The following is a 19,806-nucleotide window of genomic DNA, read 5'->3' on the forward strand; positions in this document are numbered from 1 at the left end:
TGTGGCCACTGGTATAGTGCTGCAGCTTGTCGGTGTACTCAGAGTCAGCACGCTCAAAGCCCCGTCTTCTGGAAAGAAAGAGAGTCCTGAGCACCAGCATGGGTCCATGAGAACTGAGAGACACACTCCAGGGACATCTCTTTCCCCCTTCACCTTCCTGTCCCCACTCTCCTCTCCCCTACCCTTGCCACCCTCTGTCTTCAGTCAGAACCCCCTTGCACAGCCCCAGCCCTGGGTCATGCGCTCAGACTGACCTACCTGTTGCACACAATAATGATGACGACTACAGCAATGAGGAACACCAGTCCTGCTGCGGAGGAGCCGATGATGAGTGGCAGCTTCTCCTGGACACTGGTCTGGTACTCGGCTGGCATGCAAGGAAGAGGGAACAGGTTACTGCCGCGCAGGATGGGTCCACGCTAACAAGTTCATCAAGGTCAGAGCGTGGCCCTGAGCACTGCCCACATTTGCATGGCTATTGCTAATAGGCTTCCTGGCAGGGTTTTGGTCTGGGACAGCTAGTGCTGTCCCAGGCATGGCTCAGGTTGGCTACGACAGGGGATGTGCACCAGTAGGAGGGTTGGATGGAGCTATGCCTTTTGGGTGGGTAAGTTTAGTCCCATGGATGCATGCATGCTGTGCCTTGCTCCTTGGCCTCAGGGACAGAAAACTGGCTTGGCCTGTTTTATTTAGCAGCACACATTTAGAAAACAGAGGCCTAGGTCTGCATTTGTCATCAACAGCTGTGCACATGAAAATCATAAATTTCATTTCCTCTAAATCCAACTGAATGAACATGCCCCCATGCCAGAAAACTTGGCAGAAATTGGCCTAGATTATGTGATTCCCTGCATGGACTACCAAGTGCCCATGCCTCTCTCCAGGTCTTGCCAGGTTGAATAAATGCATCCGACTTGCCAATGCACCCTTGAAGGGACCAACAGCAAGGGGACCAGCACTGCTGCCAGTGCATCTCCATCTCTCTAGTCTCTCAAGTCTCTCTAGACTCTGTGTCACCTTTATGCAGAGGCAGCTCACGACTCACCTTCAGTCATGGTCTGGAAATACATCTTGCCACTATACCGGCCATACCCAGCCACAGTACGTGCCCGCACCTGGAAGACGTAGATGGTGCCAGCTTTGAGGTTTTGTACTGCCACAGTGTTGGTGGGGCTCTTCACTGTTGTCGAATTTAACTCACTCAGATCCTGACAAGAAAATAGAAATCTGTCATCAGAAAAATGAGTCCAGAATCAAGCGCTGCATTTCTAGAAGGAGGAAGCACAGGAGACCAGGGTAGCATGGGTGGAGAGACCACCATGGGGAGACGATGGGCCTCTACAAACAGGTCATTTCTCTGAGCCTGCCTCCCGGCAGGGAGACACAGAAGCAGGAATGGGAGTACAGATATCCCCGGGCTACCCACCACCTCTCAGGAAAGGCTCTGATGACGGTGTTAGCTAGAAACCTCAGGTCGCTTCTCCAAGCCTTAAGCTCAATGGGGATGTGAACTGTCCTTCTTCCTCACCCCCTCCTCCTGTGCCTGATCCAGCCTCAGCACCCTCTCCATTTGCTCTTCCCCATCTCCCTTTGCCTGTGCTGGAGGTAAAGTCTAGCTGAACACAGGGTTTTGGACCTCAGGAGAAGTACTGCTACCATCCCGCTGCCCAGGGTCTGCTTCACCAAGGACCATGGGTAGGTTTTCAAAGCTGGGGAACCAAAGAGCATATTTAAAAGTGACAGTGAAACTACTTCCAAATTTCTGTCCTACCCCTTGTGTGCCGTTTTTCTAGCTGAGGACTTGAGCAGTCATATCATAACGGTATAAATGGTATTGCACTTGTGTAGGTGATGGATCCATCACTGCCCTTAGTAACTATGCCCTTAGCTGAGCATCTAGAAGCACTAGTGGATGGGCCACAATCTCCCTGTGCTAGCCACTATACAAGAGAACAGACAGTCCCTGTCCCCCCCAGGGACATGGAGAAACAGGTCAACAGAGGAGGATGAAAGGTGGTACTGAACATGGTGCCTCCTATGATCAGGGCAAGGTGGCCAGGTGCCTGGCAGCCATGAAGTCCTGAAAGTCAGTGCAAAGCAGCAATATATGCAAACAGCATGATGTTTCTGGAAAACAGAAAAATCTTAGGAAAGCCAAGCTGTGAGTATGAGCCCCTATAGAAGGAGGCACAAGCATGGATTTTTGAATCAAATTTCTGTAGCTATGTTGAAAGTGCTCATCCTTTCTGGTAACACCTCTGATCTGGCAGGTCAGGCTGCCTTGGCAGGATCACTCACTGGAACAGATCAGCAGCTGACAGCTCAAAACCTGAGCTGGCAAGTTTACAAGCAAGTCCCTGAGATGTCCTAACTTCAAGTCACTGCAAAGGGCTCAGCAAGCCCAGGGACTCCCACCCCACAGACTCACCAGAGAGGTGAGATGATAACCTCAAAAGAAGTAGGCAGGAACTGGCAAAAAGAAGAAGTCAGACACACAGTTTTTGCAATCCCATCAAGTGGGACTGAAGGTGTGATCAAAGGACTGGCCTTTTGTCTCAGCTGTGAAATGCCACCAGAGGGGCATGGAGGGATTGTTTCTCATACTGTACTACCATGAGCTCTGAGTGAAACTCCCAGCGAGGAGCGAAGTGTCCACTCCTCCTCACCATTCTTCTGCAGTGGACTCCTGAAGGACAGAGGGTATCAAAGAGGCAATCAGGCAGAAGGTCCCATCTTGTGATGAACCGAGGAAACCTCACACAAAGGTGCAAGTTGCACAGGCTGTTGCTCCCTTGTGCTGCTTTGGCTGCCTGCAGGCAACGGTGAAGCAGAAGTCAATGGAGAGTCTTGCACTCAACTTTGCACACCCTTTGCCTACAGGGGGCTGTGTCCTCAGCCTCCTCAGCTGCTGGACCACAAGATGAGTCAGAGGTTGTCTTGCCCACCAATAAATGATGGAGTTTGCCTTTGGGGGCTGCTGGTCTCCTTTCTTTTCCACACTCCACATTGCTAGCTATCTGGTGACTTTGCTTTCATGGTCATTCACTTCTGAGAAAGGCACTGGTGCCTTCACTCAAGGGAATCTTCTGCACAGCCAGAAGCTGCAGTACCAGCAACATTAGAGATCCACAAAGAACAGTCATTCACTACGGGGCTCCATAGAGCAGACCATGTTGAACCAATGTTCTCTTCATGTTCCTGGAAGAGCCTGGTGCTTTCTCAATTAGTCATCGTGCTGGAGCAGAATTGCAAGTGGACTGGCATTTGCAAGATGGGTTATACTCATGACCTGGGTTTGTGCAGACTATTTGCCTCAAAGCTGCAAAGCAGCTGAAAGACAACATTCATGGAGTTAACTGCTTGTATTAAGCTTCTGATTGAGCAGTGCTGTGCTGTGGACGGCTGGTAAGAGAGTGGTCTGGCAGGAACGTGTTTCTCCAAGTGTGCAGTCAAACTGGGAGGCTTGGAAATGCCAAGAGCACATCATTCTGCAGGGTAATGCAGAGCAGCTCTGCAGATGCCTGGGAGACCTCCACTATGAACAGCATTCAGGAACAGTTTTCTCTTCTGAAAACTACAATACCAGTTTTATCCACCTGGACCTGGTGCTGAAGGTGCCTGGGTATCACTGGGTTGTTTTGAAATTAGACTAATGACAACGAAAAGCTCTAGTACAGATACACAGACAAGAAAGATCAAGAAAAGATGAGCATGCAGAAAAGCGATTGCCTTATTTGTCTGATCAGGCCTCAGCACTCCCTTGGACCCTTCCCAGGCAGGCTAGGAGAGAAACGGGTCAGGAAATGTTTACAGTTTTAGTGCTTAAGGGCTTGGATGAATTCTCACAGGCCCTTGGATGGCACTAACAACACAGTTGTTTTAAAATCATTTGTCCAACTGTTTGAGGGAACCTCATCCCTGCTCCTGGAGGACTTAAAATTGAATGCAATGGGCATGCTTAGAAGACAGTTTATAGCCCGGGAAATTGATGTCTGTCTATCTCAGAAAGGTGTGCTAATGCTGGTGGTGCTCTCTTTTAATCCCAGACCGCAAGGAAAGAGCATTTACACCTCTCCACCCTCCCTTATCAGACTTATTCTTTCCTCTTGGCATATTGCTCAGCCATCACCTCTCCAGCAATTCACTTCAAACACTTCTCCCCTTTCACCGCTCTGGGCTTCTCCCAGCAGGTCCAGGGCATCCCAGGTGGTTTAAAGTCCAAATCCCTTTGCTGTTTCTCCCAGCTTGTTTTTTTTGCAGAGATTTGGTGGTTGGTTGTTTTTTTTTTTTTCCCCTGCTGATTTTGGTTTGAGTTTGGAAATCCTAATTCAAAATAACACACTTATTTCCTCAAAGGTTTGACTTTGAGTCCTTGTCTGGTTCCCCTTTCCCTGAGCCAAATTTAAGCTGAAACCAAAGTCTGATCAACAAAGAAAGAGTTCCTTGAAACACAGATAGTCTGTGAAATGCTCGAAGGATTTGCAAAAATTGTTTCTATAAAGTCATGTTTTATCAGCCAAAAAAAAAAGCCAAAGAAAAATGTCAACCGACTTAATTTGGCAGACAGCTCCTCTGTGCGTCTGCACAGCAGCAATCTGCTGTGGTTCCTGAAGCAAACAGAGCCACACGTACAAAGCTAGTCCAAGGCTGTATGCCAAATCATCACACACATCTGAATTTCGGCCCCCATGGGATCGAGTATGTTAGGAGGGATGCTCAGATGTGGTAACAGGGTCCTGCTGGCCACTCTGGGGGTGGATCCATGGGGTCCACAGCTCCCAGACTCTCATGGGGAGCATGACTTGTGGGGAGATCTCAAAAGCATTTGGCCTCCCAGCCAGGTATCTGATCAAGTGAATTGTGGTAAGAGTGTCTGGATGCCTCTCACAAGAAAACTGAGCCCCAGACAGAAGCAGCATGGAGCCTGGGCAGGGACTGGGACTGCCCGAAACCTAATGCAGGGCTCCCTGGCAAGGTTGCCTCTTAATATTCTTGATCTCACAGTCTTCCCCAGACAAAGCCCTCTCCAAGTGTTTGGGCAGTACGGGGGGAAGGGGCATCCCAGCTCTCGCTCCATCCTGGGGCAGGTGGGAAACACCAGGCAGCAGCTTTGGCCCCAGGCTTGGGGATGCTGGTGTCCAACACTGCAGGCTGGAGACCAAGAAAGTCCTCTGAGCCAGCCCGGGAGCAATGCTTCCAGCTGTCCTTGGTATGAGCCCTGGTGACACCCAGTCCTGGGGATGCTGGGCTCCTGCCAGAAGCTCCTGCGCACCACAAAGGCTACAGCCAGCTCTACTCCCACCTCCACCATCAGCTGCCACAGGTCACCTCTCCCAAACCCTTCAACCCCCCCAGCCACCCCATGCCCTTTCCTCAGCATTGGCTGGAGATATCAAAGGGCTCCTGTGCCTCTAAAACATTTGCATTAGTGACCGAACTGGGCACAATGGATGGGTTGAATGTCTTCAAACAATTACAAAATACTAACTTACAGCATACCCTAAACCCAATCACTTTGCATAACAAAGAGACCTAATTATTCTTTGCAGTGCCTGACACTGCAGTGGGTCTCCAGTTTCCACACTCCAGGATGAGTTTAGCGACTTTGGATAAAAACTACTATGCCCTTTCTAAATGAAGACAACACTCACTTTTTTAGTAAGACAAACATTGGCAGGTGCCTCTTGGAGGTTAAAAAAAATATACATTAAGGAGAGGACCATAGAGACCAGACACGTCATTCAGTGTTTGTGTAACAATCTGCACTGATTTGCTCTAACTATATGTGAAAGAAAATCATAATGTTGCCTCTGTACAGGCATTTTTAATAGCATCTAATAATAGCAATGTTATAAATAATCTGTGAAATGGAAACAAAAATATACCTGTTTCAGGTATTGTGAACAGCTCTTTTCTGTTAATGCTAAACCACTTATTCCAATTTTTTAAATTTAATTTATGTCTTTATATAGAAGAGAATCAATTCAAAATGAAGAGCCGAAACACTTTTTATACAAGATGCGTATGCTGCTATCCTTACATTTGAACTGTTTTCATGTTAATAAAACATAATTTTCTACTGGCGCAAAAAAAATTCCACTAGAAACAACTTAACTAGCTCCAGAGATATTTTCTGAGCATTCAGAAGCACATGGGACAGTTTGCAATGAAACATTTTGGAAGAAAATCACCTCTGTACAGACTGGCAGTCGAATGAGAACACACCTGGGATGTGTCACACACCCCATCCAAATTGCAGTATTGATGTGAAGCAGGGGAAGAGCATGGCACATACAAAGCTGTGCATTTTGGGACTGTTCCCAGGGATCAAGTAAATGGCTTTCAATTGCAGAACTCAGTAATGCAATGGCTAGACTAAAATGAGATTCAGCTCTGCCAAGCAGCCAGAGAAGGATATAGTGTCATTGCGTTGTTGAAGATGCAGAGGGTCTTGACTGAGCAGACGAAGCATATGAAGACCTTGGCTAGTGATGACTAGTGGTGGATCAGACCTTGAGTATGCAACTGGGACTTCAAAGTAAAGGCTGACACACACAGAGGAGTTTGGGGAGAGACAAACCTGCTGCCATTGGCCAGGCCCTGCCTCTAGTTCTTGGTTATTCCACCTTTTTAACCTGTTTCCAAATCCTCTGAGATTTGCTTGCTGTGGGACTAAGCTTTGACTCAATGATCCCTTTCTGAGAATGACATACATCTTGGCTGGGGAGGAGATAAAGACATGTCTTTCTTCTTCAGCCAAAGCACTAGCAAAAAAATATACCAAGAGGTTCAAATGATTCTGTCCCTCTACTTCGCTCTGCTGAGATCCCACCTGCAGTACTGTGTCCAGCTCTGGAGTCCTCAGTACAAGACAGACATGAACCTGTTGGAGTGGGTCCACAGGAGGGCCACAAAAATGATCAGAGGGCTGGAACACCTCTCCTGTGAGGACAGGCTGAGAGAGTTGGGGTTGTTCAGCCTGGAGAAGAGAAGGCTCTGGGGAGACCTTATCAGGGAGAAGCCTTTCGGTACTTAAAGGGGGCTTACAAAAACCACAGGGACAGACTTTTTAGTAGGACCTGTAGCAATAAGACAAAGGGTAATGGTTTTAAACTAAGAAAGGGTAGATTCAGACTAGATAAAAGGAAGAAATTTTTTGCAATGAGGGTGATGAAACAGTGGCACAGGTTGCCCAGAGAGGTGGTAGATGCCCCATCTCTGGAAACATTCGAGGTCAGGTTGGATGGGGCTCTGAGCAACCTGATCTAGTTGAAGATGTCCCTGCTCATTGCAGGGTGGGTGGAACTCGATGACCTTTAAAGGTCCCTTCCAACCCAAACCATTCTACGATTCTATGAAATATGAGAACAGAGAGCGCCTCAGCACCAGCATGTGGGGCTGCTTGTGTTGTCCTCTCTGCCAGGGCTAGTGCTCCACCTGAGAGCTTGCTGCCATTTCAGGCATTGCCTGAGTGTGGCTTGGGCCACTTGTCCCCATGATCAGGGACATGCTGTGCCCTAAACTCTGCCAATGGGGCAAGCAGATGCTCACCTTGCAGTTGGCTGCGAAGACCAACCACGAACAGCAGCTTGCCCTTTAGACAAAAATTCCCTTTATTTACAGCCTCCCCCAGAAAACAGAGGGGAGGGGGAAGAAAGAAAGAGGGGGAGAGATTAAGAGAAAGTAAGAGGAGGAGAATGAACTCCCTGAGATCTTCTATCTCTATGCTGAGGGTCCCTGGGGAGAGGACCCCACTTGCCTTCCAGATCTGTCTTGTTAACTACTCATCCATCTTGCCACATATTCTGGGATCATTTCCAAGGGTCAAATAAATGGCTGTGATTTATGCAATATAGGTCAGGACCTATTTAACAGCTTACAAAGAAGCTCCCCCCCCTCCCCGTTCTCCCTCTGGCTCTTGGTGATGAGAAAATAGGTCACAGGCAGGCAGTGGGGGGGATTAATCATTTCTTCCGGCAACTGCTGGGAAAAATATTTTCAGTTCCATTTAATCATAAAGCTTTTTAATTAGTTAGTTTGCAATTTTTAATGTATAGTTTATAAGCCCTTGTGTAAGGGGGCAGATTCCTGGAAGGAGAAATCTCCTGCTCCCCACCTCCCCCAGGTAGCACAGATGAAGTTCACCAGCCAGACAGAGCTTGGCAGGTCCTGGGACCAACATCAGCATGGTCTTCAGGTCTCTCAGCAGCCACATAACTCCAGCCCCATGGGATGGACACCCTGGCACAGCCCTGGCTTGCAGTCCCTGTGCTCACCTGGGCAGGAAGGAGGTGGAAGGGGCATGTTCCTGAGGGATGAAAGAGCCAGAGCTGTGCGACCCCTTCACATCAGCCCCCCCGACTCTGTAGTGCAGTAGGTACCCTCCATGGGAGTATGGGACAGCTTCTCCCTGGTACCACACCTGAGTTCAGGCTGCTGCACACAGATGTCAAACTCACCTTTGGTGTAAACATGCTGATGGACAGGTTTATACAAAATCTCAAAGACTGGTCACTCAGCTAGTGTGGTTCAGCCTGGGACTAGATGCTGCCTACCATACCCATTCCCCACTAGTGCCCCAGTAGGGGAAGGGGAAAAATTAGACCCTGGACCCTGGCTACCCAGGTCTCCCTGCAATGGGTCCACCTGCCACAAGTGCTGGAGAGGTGAAGGGAGAAGCTCCTCCTGAAAGACCAGCAGATCTTCCACATTTGCAGTGTCTACACAGGGTCTCCACCACTGGGCTCTAAAGGGCTGACAGTCACTGCCACCCACATGACCAACCGCAGCAAGAGAAGTAACGTATTGATCAACCAACTGCTGTAGCTGGTCTTATGCCCTCACATGAAGCTTTGTACCACCTCCTTTCCCATAAACCTACAGCTGAACCCTGCCAAGGTCCCGCAGTACCTTCTCATAATATTGCAGCTCATAATCCAGGATGACTCCGTTGGGTTGGTCAGGCTGAGACCATGAGAGAGTAATGCTGTCCACGGTGCGGCTGACCTGGTGCATGATGGACACAGCTGAAGGAGCTGGAAGAGAGAGCAAGAGAGAGGCCTCAGTGAGATGCCTGCACGGGCAGCACCCGCATCCCCTGGCTGGAGGCAGGCAGGTGTATTATTGCTATTTGGAGCTACTGAATTCACTTCCAGCAGTGGCAGGGCTGTCCAGGGGTCAGGAGATCCTGGCTTTTGCTGTTTGTAGAGAGCAGTTAGAGGAGAGCAAAATGTTTCCACTGCTCACTAAGAGTTTGTCATTAGAAACCATTTAGGGCAGTGTCTCAGGCAGGAAAACAGATCATTCCCAGGCAAAACGAGCCCGAGGTTGGAGCAAACACAGCCTTGTTCCCCTGGAAAAGGACTACCAGCCCAGCAACACGCAATTCTTCCTGCTTGCTATGGGGAAGTAGGGGGTTTTGTACTTTGACATTTGCATAGAGAAGCTTTACAAGGCAGAGGCAGAGGCAGACGCAGGAAGCAAGCAGCTCCTCTCTGCCTTGGTGTGCTAGGTCTGCAAGTTGCACATGCCAATCAAGGGAGGTGCATACAGCAGCCTGAGCAGGCAACGCAAACCTGACCTGACATGCTGACAATGGTGAGTCGCCCGCCTCGTCAGAGTGCCCTGGAAATAGCACACCCACAGACGCCACTTGTCCCACTGAGCACAATGGGACCTTCCAGCAGCTCCTCAGACAACCCAGCCAGCTGTCCACCCCTTGCACTGACCTGCATTGCCTACGTGGCTTGACACAGGGCCAGGTAGGAACAGTGCAGTCTTGGCTGGTGCCGCACCTTGGGAAAAGTGCCCTCCAGGGACCTGTGCTAACAAGTCCATGGGGCAGGGACCACAGCGTGGAGCTGCCACCTCCCTGTGAGACTCTGACCAGCTCTGATCCTGCTTGCTGTGGACCAGGGCAGGTGAGCAAGCAGCCTGGACCGCTTTTAATCCGGTTGGCTCAGGTATTGATAGCATGGATGCCACAGCATTGCCGGTATCAGCCTACAGCCCCCCACCCTTGCTGGAGCGGCTGGCACACATGGATGCGTGTGCTCCCTGCTCTTCACTGCATCTGAGACCGGTGAGCCGAGCACACGTCCTTGCCCGCCCTGCACCCAGCCTGCTGATGGCACTGCCAACACAGCCTCCATGGACGTCAGTCCAAAGGCCATCCCAGACCTCACCCAGTGCCAGCCCAGCCTCGGAGAATGCTAACTCCAGCACAGCGTTAGTCCTGGCACACCTGCCAGCACAGATTCACTGCTTCAGCAGCTTCAGGGCAGAGGGGAAGCCTCAGGGGTGGGAGAGGACTGGAAAGTGGTAGCGAGAAAGCTTCCCCATCACTTGCATGCCAGGCCTGGTTACAAATGGATGCAGAGAGGCTTGCACTCAGAAGGGTTTTTACCAGGTCCAACCTTTTCAATATTTCATAGAACAACTCATTTGACAGCTCTGAGAAACAGCTTGGAGGAGCGGCACACAAAGCACAGCACCTCTCACCCATCTCCAGTCTGGTTTCCCTTGGCATCACAAGCAGTGACAGAAACCATGCCAGCTGAGGACTGCAGACACAGCAGTGGTAGGACTGCACTACTTGGACCAGTGTGGCTGCAGCATGTTCTTGCACATCACTGTAATGAATTACAGCTGAGCAACTCCTCTCAAAGCATACCAGCAAAAGCCATTTTTATGATCCACTGTCTTTGCCTCTTCACTACTGGTTTTCTGGTTTCACAGCACTGTGGCTCCCAGGATGTTCAATGCCTGTGTGCCAAGGGGAGTAGGGGCCAGGTATGAGTAAAGCAAAACCTGCCACCACACTGCTGCACCATTTCCCTTCATCTCCCTGGGTTTCCCCACCTTTGAAGGAAGGTGCAATGCAGGTCAGCCTCAGCAAAATGTTGGCAATCTCTGGTTTTGTCCAGCACTTACTAAAACTGAACGAGGGCAGAGAACTTCCATCATCAGAAGTGTTCAAGGTCAGGTTGGATGGGGCTTTGAGCAACCTGATGTAGCAAAAGCTGTCCCTGTCCATGGCAGGGGGGTTGACTAGATGACCTTTAAAGGTCCTTCCCAACCCAAGCCATTCTATGATTCTAACAGATTCTGAGACCAAAGCCTCACCTCCTCCCAAACGCCAATCCCTCCATCCATTTCTGGTTAAGCCAAGTCTCATTACCCACCAGTCTGAAACTCTCTGTATCATCTCAGATGTTCCCTTGCTCTGTGGCATACAGCACTGCTTCCCTCCACCTTAACGTCCCAGTCCCACCGCTTCAGGGCCCATATTTACAAACTCCTGGGATTAGTTTCTCATGCCGGTGTTAAGATAAAACATAGGTAACACAGGTAACACTTCTGGAGCCTGTCAGCTCTTGCCAGAGCTTGCTGCTTCCTCATCGACACAGATTTCATAGGACATCTGCAATCTCCAAGACAAACATTTCTCTCTGTGGAGAAATGCCTTGGAAGGAAGATGTGACCAAGCTACAGATCGCCCTGCAGAAGGGATTGGGACTGGACTGAGTATGCAGCCTGTGGTCTCTCTGGCACATTCGAGCTGCACACACTCTGGGAACTGATCCCACACTTACACAGGCTATTCCAGGACGGGGGCTGCACACACCCAGACCTGTCTCACCACAAAACTGGGATGTGGCAACATCCCATGATTTAGACACAGGGTGAATGGCTGACCTTGCAGCTGGAAAAGCTCTTCAGCTCCAGGTCCCTCCAGGTAGGAGTGAGGTCCCTGGGATGCTCTTCTCCCACTTCCATGCATGTGTGAATCATTTGTGACCAGCCATGGACCAGGCAGCTGCGTACTTTGTGAACCTGCCCTCATCTGGCTCAGAAAAAAGAACCAAATGGATGAGGTGGGGCTCATCTAATGAGCCTTAATGAGGCAAATACACTGCATGTTAGGAAGGAGGCAGGTGAGATGAATGACTACAGCAACTTCAGCGCTCTTCCTACACCTGGGGCAAAGGAGAGTCTCCGGATAGGCAGGAACCTCCACCATTGCGTCTTCTCAGTAACTGCTCTTGTTATCACAGACATCAGTGAAATGCACAATAATAAAATCACAGAAAGCCTTAGGTCAGAAGTGACCTCTGGAGGTTTCTAGTCCAACTGACTTGCAGAGTAATTTCAAAGTCAGATCACTTTGCTCAGGACCGCATCCAATTGAGATCTGAGTATGTTCAGGGATGGGGATCTCACAGGCCCTTGGAGCACCAGCGGCCAGCTTCCTCGCTCTTGTGGGGAAGAAGCTTTTCCTTGCGTCCCATTAGAACCTCCTCCATCGCACCTGGAGGCCATTACTACTGTCCTCTCACTGTGCACTTCTGGGAAGAGTCTCGCTCTGTCTTCTCTTTAAACTCCCTTTTGAAGTGGAAGACTGTAGCTAGATGGCCCTTGGCCTCCTCCTCTCCAGGCTGGCCAAACCCAGCTCTCTCAGCTATCCTCACGTCTTGTGCTCCAGCCCCTGGCCCATCCTAGTGATCTGCTCCTGCTAGACCTGCTCCAGTTTATTGATGTCTCTGTAGTACTGGGGAGCCCCAAAGTGGACAAGTACCCCAGATGTGGCCTCATGAGTGCCAAGCAGATGGGAACAATTAATATCCTCTATTTTTTGCCTGTGCTCTTGCTAAGAGAGTGCAGCATGCTGCAATGCTACCAAACATGGTCCTCATCACACATCTTCATCACAGGTGAAGGCAACAGCTTGTGCACAGAGAGGCTCCCAACTCTGTGAATAAGGGATGGGCTGAGACTGGATGTCTGAGTTTGAAAGCAGTTTAGTGGAGTCAGCCAGACCTCAGAGTGACTTTCTGAAGTCTAGTCAGTGGGAAAAGCTTCTAGCCGGATAGCGACACAAACGCTCAGGCAGCTGGTATGTGGCAGCTCTTGTCCCCTGGAGCAAACAGTTCATTCACAGTCAACAGCAAAGCTAGTGAAGACCCATGAGTTTCTGACTCTTCACCACTTCCAAGGCTGGAAGGTGCTGGTTGCAATTCTCTGCTCTGCCCCTAAGTCCACATGGGAGACCTTGTAAAAATCCACATTACCCTTCTGCACTGCCATTTTCTACCTGGAAAATGAGGCTAGCCATCCTGTCTCATTTTCACTCCCTGCCTGTCTTATCTAATTTTACTGAGCACTTTCAGAGGCAGAGACTATGCTAAGGCGCTTGGTTCCCCAGCAGTATTTAATGCATGTAATATAATAGCTCAAAAGGAAGGAGATGAAAACAGTTGAAGTGAACACAAAGAGCATCCGATCTGGGATAGTGTCACCTGGTGATACTCTCATCACAAGGTGTGCTCCAGCTCTGACAGAAGCATCAAGCACTTTGTGACCAGCCTGAACTACAATGTAGAAAGCTTTTCTGCCACAGGACATGGTGAAGTGACAAATACAACAGAAAAGACTGTGAGAGATACACACTTTCTGACATGTGATGAACTCAGCTGAGCAAAGATGGTAAAAGTCTTGAAATATCTAAGCTGACTTTCCTGAACTGTTGTTTCTGAAAAAACTAGACAGATTCCCTCCATTGGGTTTCTAAGTATTTCAAAGCAAAGATTTAACAAACTGAAAAAAAGACCACAATAAAAAAAAAAAAAGTCTTTGTTCTTCCAGCCTGCTTTGTGCCAAGCCCTTTCCAGGACCGCCCAGCATAGAGCTGGGCTGCTAACACCAAAGATTCACTGGCAGCATTTAACCTGGCCCTGTGGGATCGGTCACCTTGTTCCACAAACCCTGACTTCTCTTTGTTCCCTTGTGACAAAAGAAACAGAGCTTTAGGGACCATTTCAGGACCATTTCCAGGTTGGAAATGGTCCCTAAATTAGTGACAATTGCCCAATGGCACAAATTGCCCAGTGCCAAAGACACTCCCTCAGCTGTTGGCTCCCCTGGTTGTCCCTTACTCATGGAAGGTATTTGAATTAAGGTGCATGGGGAAAATGGATGCTGGATAAGGGACCTGCCCTGTGACACATAAAGGAGATCAGATCTGGAGCATCCCAGCTCTCAGAGCCACTATCACTTTGAGATGTCACCCCCATGAATGTGTAAGCAGAGGCAGATTTATCCGGATGGTGTCTCCAGGTGTATGTGTGCAGCAACAATGCAAAAAATAAACAGAGCTTCATTTCCACAGCAGATGGAAACTTACTTTTCACGACTGAAACCCTTGAGCCCCAATGTCACTTGGAGGCAAAATGAATCATTCGAGTCCTTGAAAGGCACTTTTCTATATCCTCTTTATCTGGGACGGCCTCAGATTCTTCAGATTCCTCTTAGTGGAGCCCTGTGGCTTCTCCAAATTGCTGGAGAAATAAACCAAGCCAAAACCACCACTGGAGTGTAAAACAACCTTAATGAAAATCCACCAATGTAAAAAGGCAGGTGACCTGTCCCCTGCTGCAACAAAATTTGCAGCACACAGGGAGGAGAGGCAGCCGACATCTCTCACGTGATGACCTCTCTGGGGCAGAAGCACGGGAGGGATGCGCGGGATGCTTCCACGGTCCTTGCCCCAAGTGTCCACACAGCCACACAACACTGATCACAGCCAGACCCTTGTCTAGGCTGGGGCTTGGGGCTTCAGCAGTTTACCTTAATCCACCAGGAGCTGAGCAGACTTCCCTGGCTCAGGGGCAGCTCTGCAGGATGAATCTCTGGGGGTGTGGACAGCTCTTCTTGTCTGGCTTTTCTGCAGCCCACACAGGGTGCAAGAAGCTGCCTGAGCTCAGCTACTGGAAACTCTTGGGAAGGATGGGACTCAAGATGTACTCCATCCTCAGGTCTTGCCAGCAGAGCCACATGCCCATAACCTCCCCGAAAACCACAGGTATAACCACTGAGTTTTCCCAAGGCTGTAATGACAGCTAAACTAGCAGTGTCCTCACAAACAATGCTGGCTCAATGCCACAAGGTGGACACGTCCAGGCAAGGTCTCAAGTCCCACGGCACAGCACATTCAGGCACCTTCATGGAAAGATTGGGATCTTATGCCCTGCTTGATTGACTGTTTCCCAGGAAAACTCAAACACCTACTGGGGCGGAAACGTAAAGTCACAATGGGATTTGGCAAGAGAAGCACCAGAGCCGCAAGGCTGTTCATCTCATGGAGTATTTAACCTTCCCAAAAGCAGTGCAGCAGCTTCAACAGCACAGACAGCAATGCTTCACCCCAAGGTTGGTCTTGCCAGTGTCAGGGTGGGTCTGATAGACATCCTGAACGAATGCTCTAATCTAGCAAAAGGGTAACGGGCAAGGAAAGGCATCCTGTCCTCTTCTGGCTGTGCTTTGTCCCAGAGCCACATTGTGGACTAAGTCTACCAGTGAGACAGACGTAACCCAGGCACCATGGTGCTCCAGCCTCTCCTAGGTCAGTGTTTCTGGCCTAGGTAATCAGCTTAGGTGCATTACTCATGTCTAGCTGAAGTAGTTGGACTAGATGATCATTGTAGGTCTGGTCCCTTCCAACAGAAATATTCTATTCATTCTATTCTATTCTATTCTATTCTAGGGACTGTGCTGGGGAAAGGGATGAACCAAGAGACTCAGGTGCCTCCACATCGAGGACAGCAGAGCCTTGAAGGCTGACAAGGAAGACATTCACCTGTGAATTAAGCCCTCTTCTCCCACTGTACCCTTCAGTTCCCAGTAGCACCAGATCCCAGAAGTGCTGGGGGGATGGGACCCCTGGAGTCTCTGGTCCAACCCGTCTGCTGCATGATGATCCCAACAACACATCAGGGAAGGTGGAGCTTTGTTAGCCAAATCTTTAAACCCCCAAGGATGGGGCTTCTCTAGTTATCAGGCCTCTTTGTATTAGTTTTTGATTAGCTCCAGAAATAAAATGACAATTTTTGGTCATAAAGCACAATCTTTCTCTGCCACATTACCATAAATCAGCCCCACCATGTCCTGCCTCCCAGTCACTCTAGCTGAAGCACATTCAGCATTTGAAAAAGCATGTCTTCTAAAGAAAAAAAAAAAACCAAAAAACAAACCACACCAAGAAGAAAACAGACCAAAACTTGTGGTCTGGACCCTGATTATGAAACTGAAGTCACTCCAGCTTTTGCTAATGATCCCTATCAGCAGAGCCTCCCTGCATTACAGAACAGCATCTGGAGTGTGTGACGGTGCTTTGGCTCTGCTTTCCAACCTGCAGTTACTGCTGACAGACGTGTGAACTGGGAAGAAATCTCTGTGCCAGTCTCTGAGGATGGTGAATGGGGCAGAGCCTCTCGCAGCTCTGCACCAGGCACGCAGCCAGGTGGATGGAGGCAGGGCAGCTACTCCCAAGGACAAGAAGCAGTAGTTTCTCATAGCTCAGCATATACTTCCAGATAATTAAGAAATGATGATTTGTTCAGGAAAGGGATCCTATTTTAACCTACTTGTGACTATGAATCTCTCTCTACAGGCTTATATCCTTGCCTAAAATCATCTCCAGGTTTCCCTCTGACAGAGCTGCCCCATGAAGATGCTGTGACATGCCGGCTAATACTTCTATGGGCAAGGAACCAGAGAGCTCCATGCCCACCAGCCTCAAGGGCTATTTACGCAGTCTCTGCTAAGAGAAACTGAAACCCCAGGTGGCACAGATCCATCACAGCAGAGGTAGCTTATCTGTTGCTGATCCCGCCACAAGAGGCTTTGGATTCTTTAACTAAAGATTTGCTTGATCTCAGGTATGGACAAAGGGGCATGTTGGTAGCATTGCTAAGCCTACAGCTTGCTGTAGCCAGTATTTTACTTCCATATCAAACAGTTACTTCTTTTGGCTTGCCTGCTGAAAATTATAAAAAAGATTAAGGGAAAGAAGGAAAGGGAAGAAGACAAGAAGGAAAGAAATTCTGAGTTTTCCAGAAGAAATAGGCATTTTCTAATTGCAGCAATACCTGAAAGAAGGTCACGCTGACCGCAGAACCCAAGGCAGCTTGATAAGACAGTGCAAGAACATGTCAATTTTGCAGAAAATTGGGAAAAGCTACTGTAACACCCAGGTCTGAACACCTGCACAAGACTGGCAACAGAACCCAGGCAGTGAGTTAAATATATCTGAAATGCTTGTGGTTGACCCTGTGCATATGTTATAGACAGACATCCCATTTTCTCTGAGGACTTCAAATTATGACGAGCCCACCGTGCCTCTTGGGAGGTTTTCCTCATGGTTACTTGCTCTGTTCTAAAACGCACATATTGTTTTCAGGTTGAAATTTATGGACTTCAGCTTCCAACTCCTGGAACTTTTCTGGTTTTGCTAGCTAAATTAAGGAGGAGTCTAGAAACAGAATTTTGTCCTTGTGAAGAATGGAAAAATCATGAAAATATTCTTTTAGTCTTCTTTTCTATTATCTAAGTAGACTGAGTTTCTTGAGTGCTTCACAGATTTATCAGCCCACATTTCAATCTGATGATTCTGTTCTGAAGCTTTTCCAATTTTTTGTTAACCTCCTTTTCAAATATAAACCTCAAAACTGATCCCAGTAGCCAGTAACCATCTCTTTTAACTACGGAGACAGCATCCACCTCCTCGCTCAGGTCTGATATTCCTCTGAGTGTGTCCAACATGACACTTCTCTGACTCAGCCCAGTCCTCAAACAGCTTGTGCAGAGCTGCTGTTCCCTCTCCGTAGTGCACCTTCGCTGTTTTTTTTTACCTATGCCCCCCAGCTCAGGGAAGGGAGGAGATAACTGCTGCTTCCTTCACTCCTTGCACCTCCCTGCTGATGCAGGGTCGGACCAAACGCCTCAGGACCCAGGCTGTTTCTGCATTTCCTATAACCCCCGTGTCCTGCTGGGAGTGGGGTGAGAGATCCTAGATGCACCCGAAATTAGTGTAATTGGTGAAACTGCTATGTAAAGCTTGGGGCAATTCATTATGATAAAACTGACAAAAAACAGCAGGGGGGCATCACAAAATGAAGAATTGTATTGGGTGAATGAGAAAAAAATAGGCCGATTTTCCTCCTTGGTTTTACGTCTCTGAGTTATACTGTTCAGAGGCGTTCTTAGGCAGCTCATGTATTTCCCTCCCCAACCTATCCCCACGACACCAGGTTTTCTCAACCTGGCCAGGCAAGACCAGGAGTCCTCACGACATCTACTGGGGCACCCTCCTCTTCTATTCAGAGCTTCTGTTTGGGAGCTGTTGCCTTTCTCCCAGCCCTGCCTTTTCAATATCCTAAGGCGACCTCCCTCCTATCCCACCTCTGCCTTTTCAGTACACAGAGACCAAGAATAAAGACATGAGAGTGTATCAGGACTCACTTAACAGAACAAGCAGGCATCTTCCTCGCAGACATGGAGCAACATAACCTGACGCCCCGTGACACAGTCTGGTCCCTTGTGCATGCTGGTTCATCTCATCCCAAGGGACCCATCAGGGCTACAAGCATCCTATTTCTAATAGGCTTTGATAGCAGAGGCCAATTTTCTGTGTCAGGCCCTGGCTCTTGGGCCACCACAACTGCCAGGGGCTGCTGCCACCAGTTTTTAGTAGGTCTGCCTCCCAGAGATGTGATGCTGTGAAACAAGCCCACCTCCAGCTACACACAAGGTAATGTCCCCAACACTTCAGGGCCACTTCAGAGCCTCTAGAGCCTGGGTGCTGCTGTGAAGCCACGGAAGGTCGCACTGCACGCGCTGGGAAGCTGCACTGCTGCTGTAAAGGGAGTAAAAGTGGACAAGACACTGCCACCAGCCAGAGCAACGCTGCAGGGAGCAACCCAGGGTCTCGGACTCCCGAGGCAGCATCTTCTGCATCACTCCCCGGCCGTTTGATGGGAGTGTTTGGTAGGGCTGTGTGGCTTCAGCCTCTGGACCGTCTGCCAGGGGACACCAGGATCTTTCCGCAGCTTCTCTTTCATGCAATCTGCACCCCATTTTGCAGCTAGCCCCCACCTTCTTCACCTGCCAGTCCTGAAAGGCGCAGCCTTTCACTCCTTGCCTGCCAGTGGGTCAGCGCTATTAAGATCCTGGTATAATCAAAGCGTCTCCATTCCTCTGCTGGCTTAGCTGGAAGAGTCAGGTTACAGGCAGCAAAACCCCTATCTCTGATCACTTTAATACCACTAACCCGTGTCATGTCAGACAGAGTCAACATTTGCTCTGGAAAACACGACAGAGAGAGAGCAAAGCCAACCCGGCCCATGGCCTCTCCCCAGCAACACTTTGAAATTACCCAGGGGAAAAAAAGTGGTGAACAGCTGGGAGTTTTCCAGCATCTCCTCAGAGCTCTCCTGACAGATCTTGGTCCCTGGAGTGTCAGGTTACCGGTCGGGGAGAACTGCTTTTATTATAGGAGGGTCAGCAGGGAATTCTGGCATTTTCAATTACCCGCATGCAGAATCGGCTGTGATCCGGGGTCAGGATTAACTGCATGACCCCCGGCTGAAGACAGAGTGGCAGGGAAATGCACCATGATGCTCCAAGGCACCAGCTAGTCCAGAGGCCACGGGACAGGGCAGTAAATGGGGAGATGTGGGGGAGAAAGTTGCTGATGGAGAATCTGGCAGAGAATGCCTGAACTTCTGCAACTGCCCTGCAAATGTGGCAAAGACAGAGACTTGGAAAACTGTGTGGTAAGCGGGCAGGCTTCTCTCCCGCTGTCTTTATCCACGGACTCGGCCTCACTGGGTGACCCGGGTAGCTCCAACATATGGGAACTACGTGGGGAACACGATCCCCTGTGGGACCAGAGCAGGCATTCCTCAGCACAGGGATCCCAGGAGGCCCCAGAGCTCCTTCTGCACTTCAAGCCCTGCACAACACCAGCAG

General features: G+C 49.3%; 1 protein-coding gene across 2 annotated transcripts in view; it reads right to left on the reverse strand.

Annotated features, from left to right (window-relative positions):
• Positions 1-19,806, reverse strand: part of EPHB2 (EPH receptor B2) — a 138,672-nt gene that overhangs the window by 26,791 nt on the left and 92,075 nt on the right. Inside the window, exons 6-9 of one of the 2 annotated variants that reach the window (XM_069782283.1) lie at positions 8,911-9,035; positions 1,046-1,208; positions 259-367; positions 1-65 (exon numbers count right to left, since the gene is read on the reverse strand). In XM_069782283.1, the coding sequence (XP_069638384.1) occupies positions 1-65; positions 259-367; positions 1,046-1,208; positions 8,911-9,035 (462 nt within the window). Of the gene's footprint in view, positions 69-258; positions 368-1,045; positions 1,209-8,910; positions 9,036-19,806 lie in introns of both variants that reach the window. The other variant, XM_069782281.1, reaches the window with a different exon arrangement.

This window comes from Haliaeetus albicilla, chromosome 4 (assembly GCF_947461875.1).
Source record: "Haliaeetus albicilla chromosome 4, bHalAlb1.1, whole genome shotgun sequence".
Classification (NCBI taxonomy): domain Eukaryota; kingdom Metazoa; phylum Chordata; class Aves; order Accipitriformes; family Accipitridae; genus Haliaeetus; species Haliaeetus albicilla.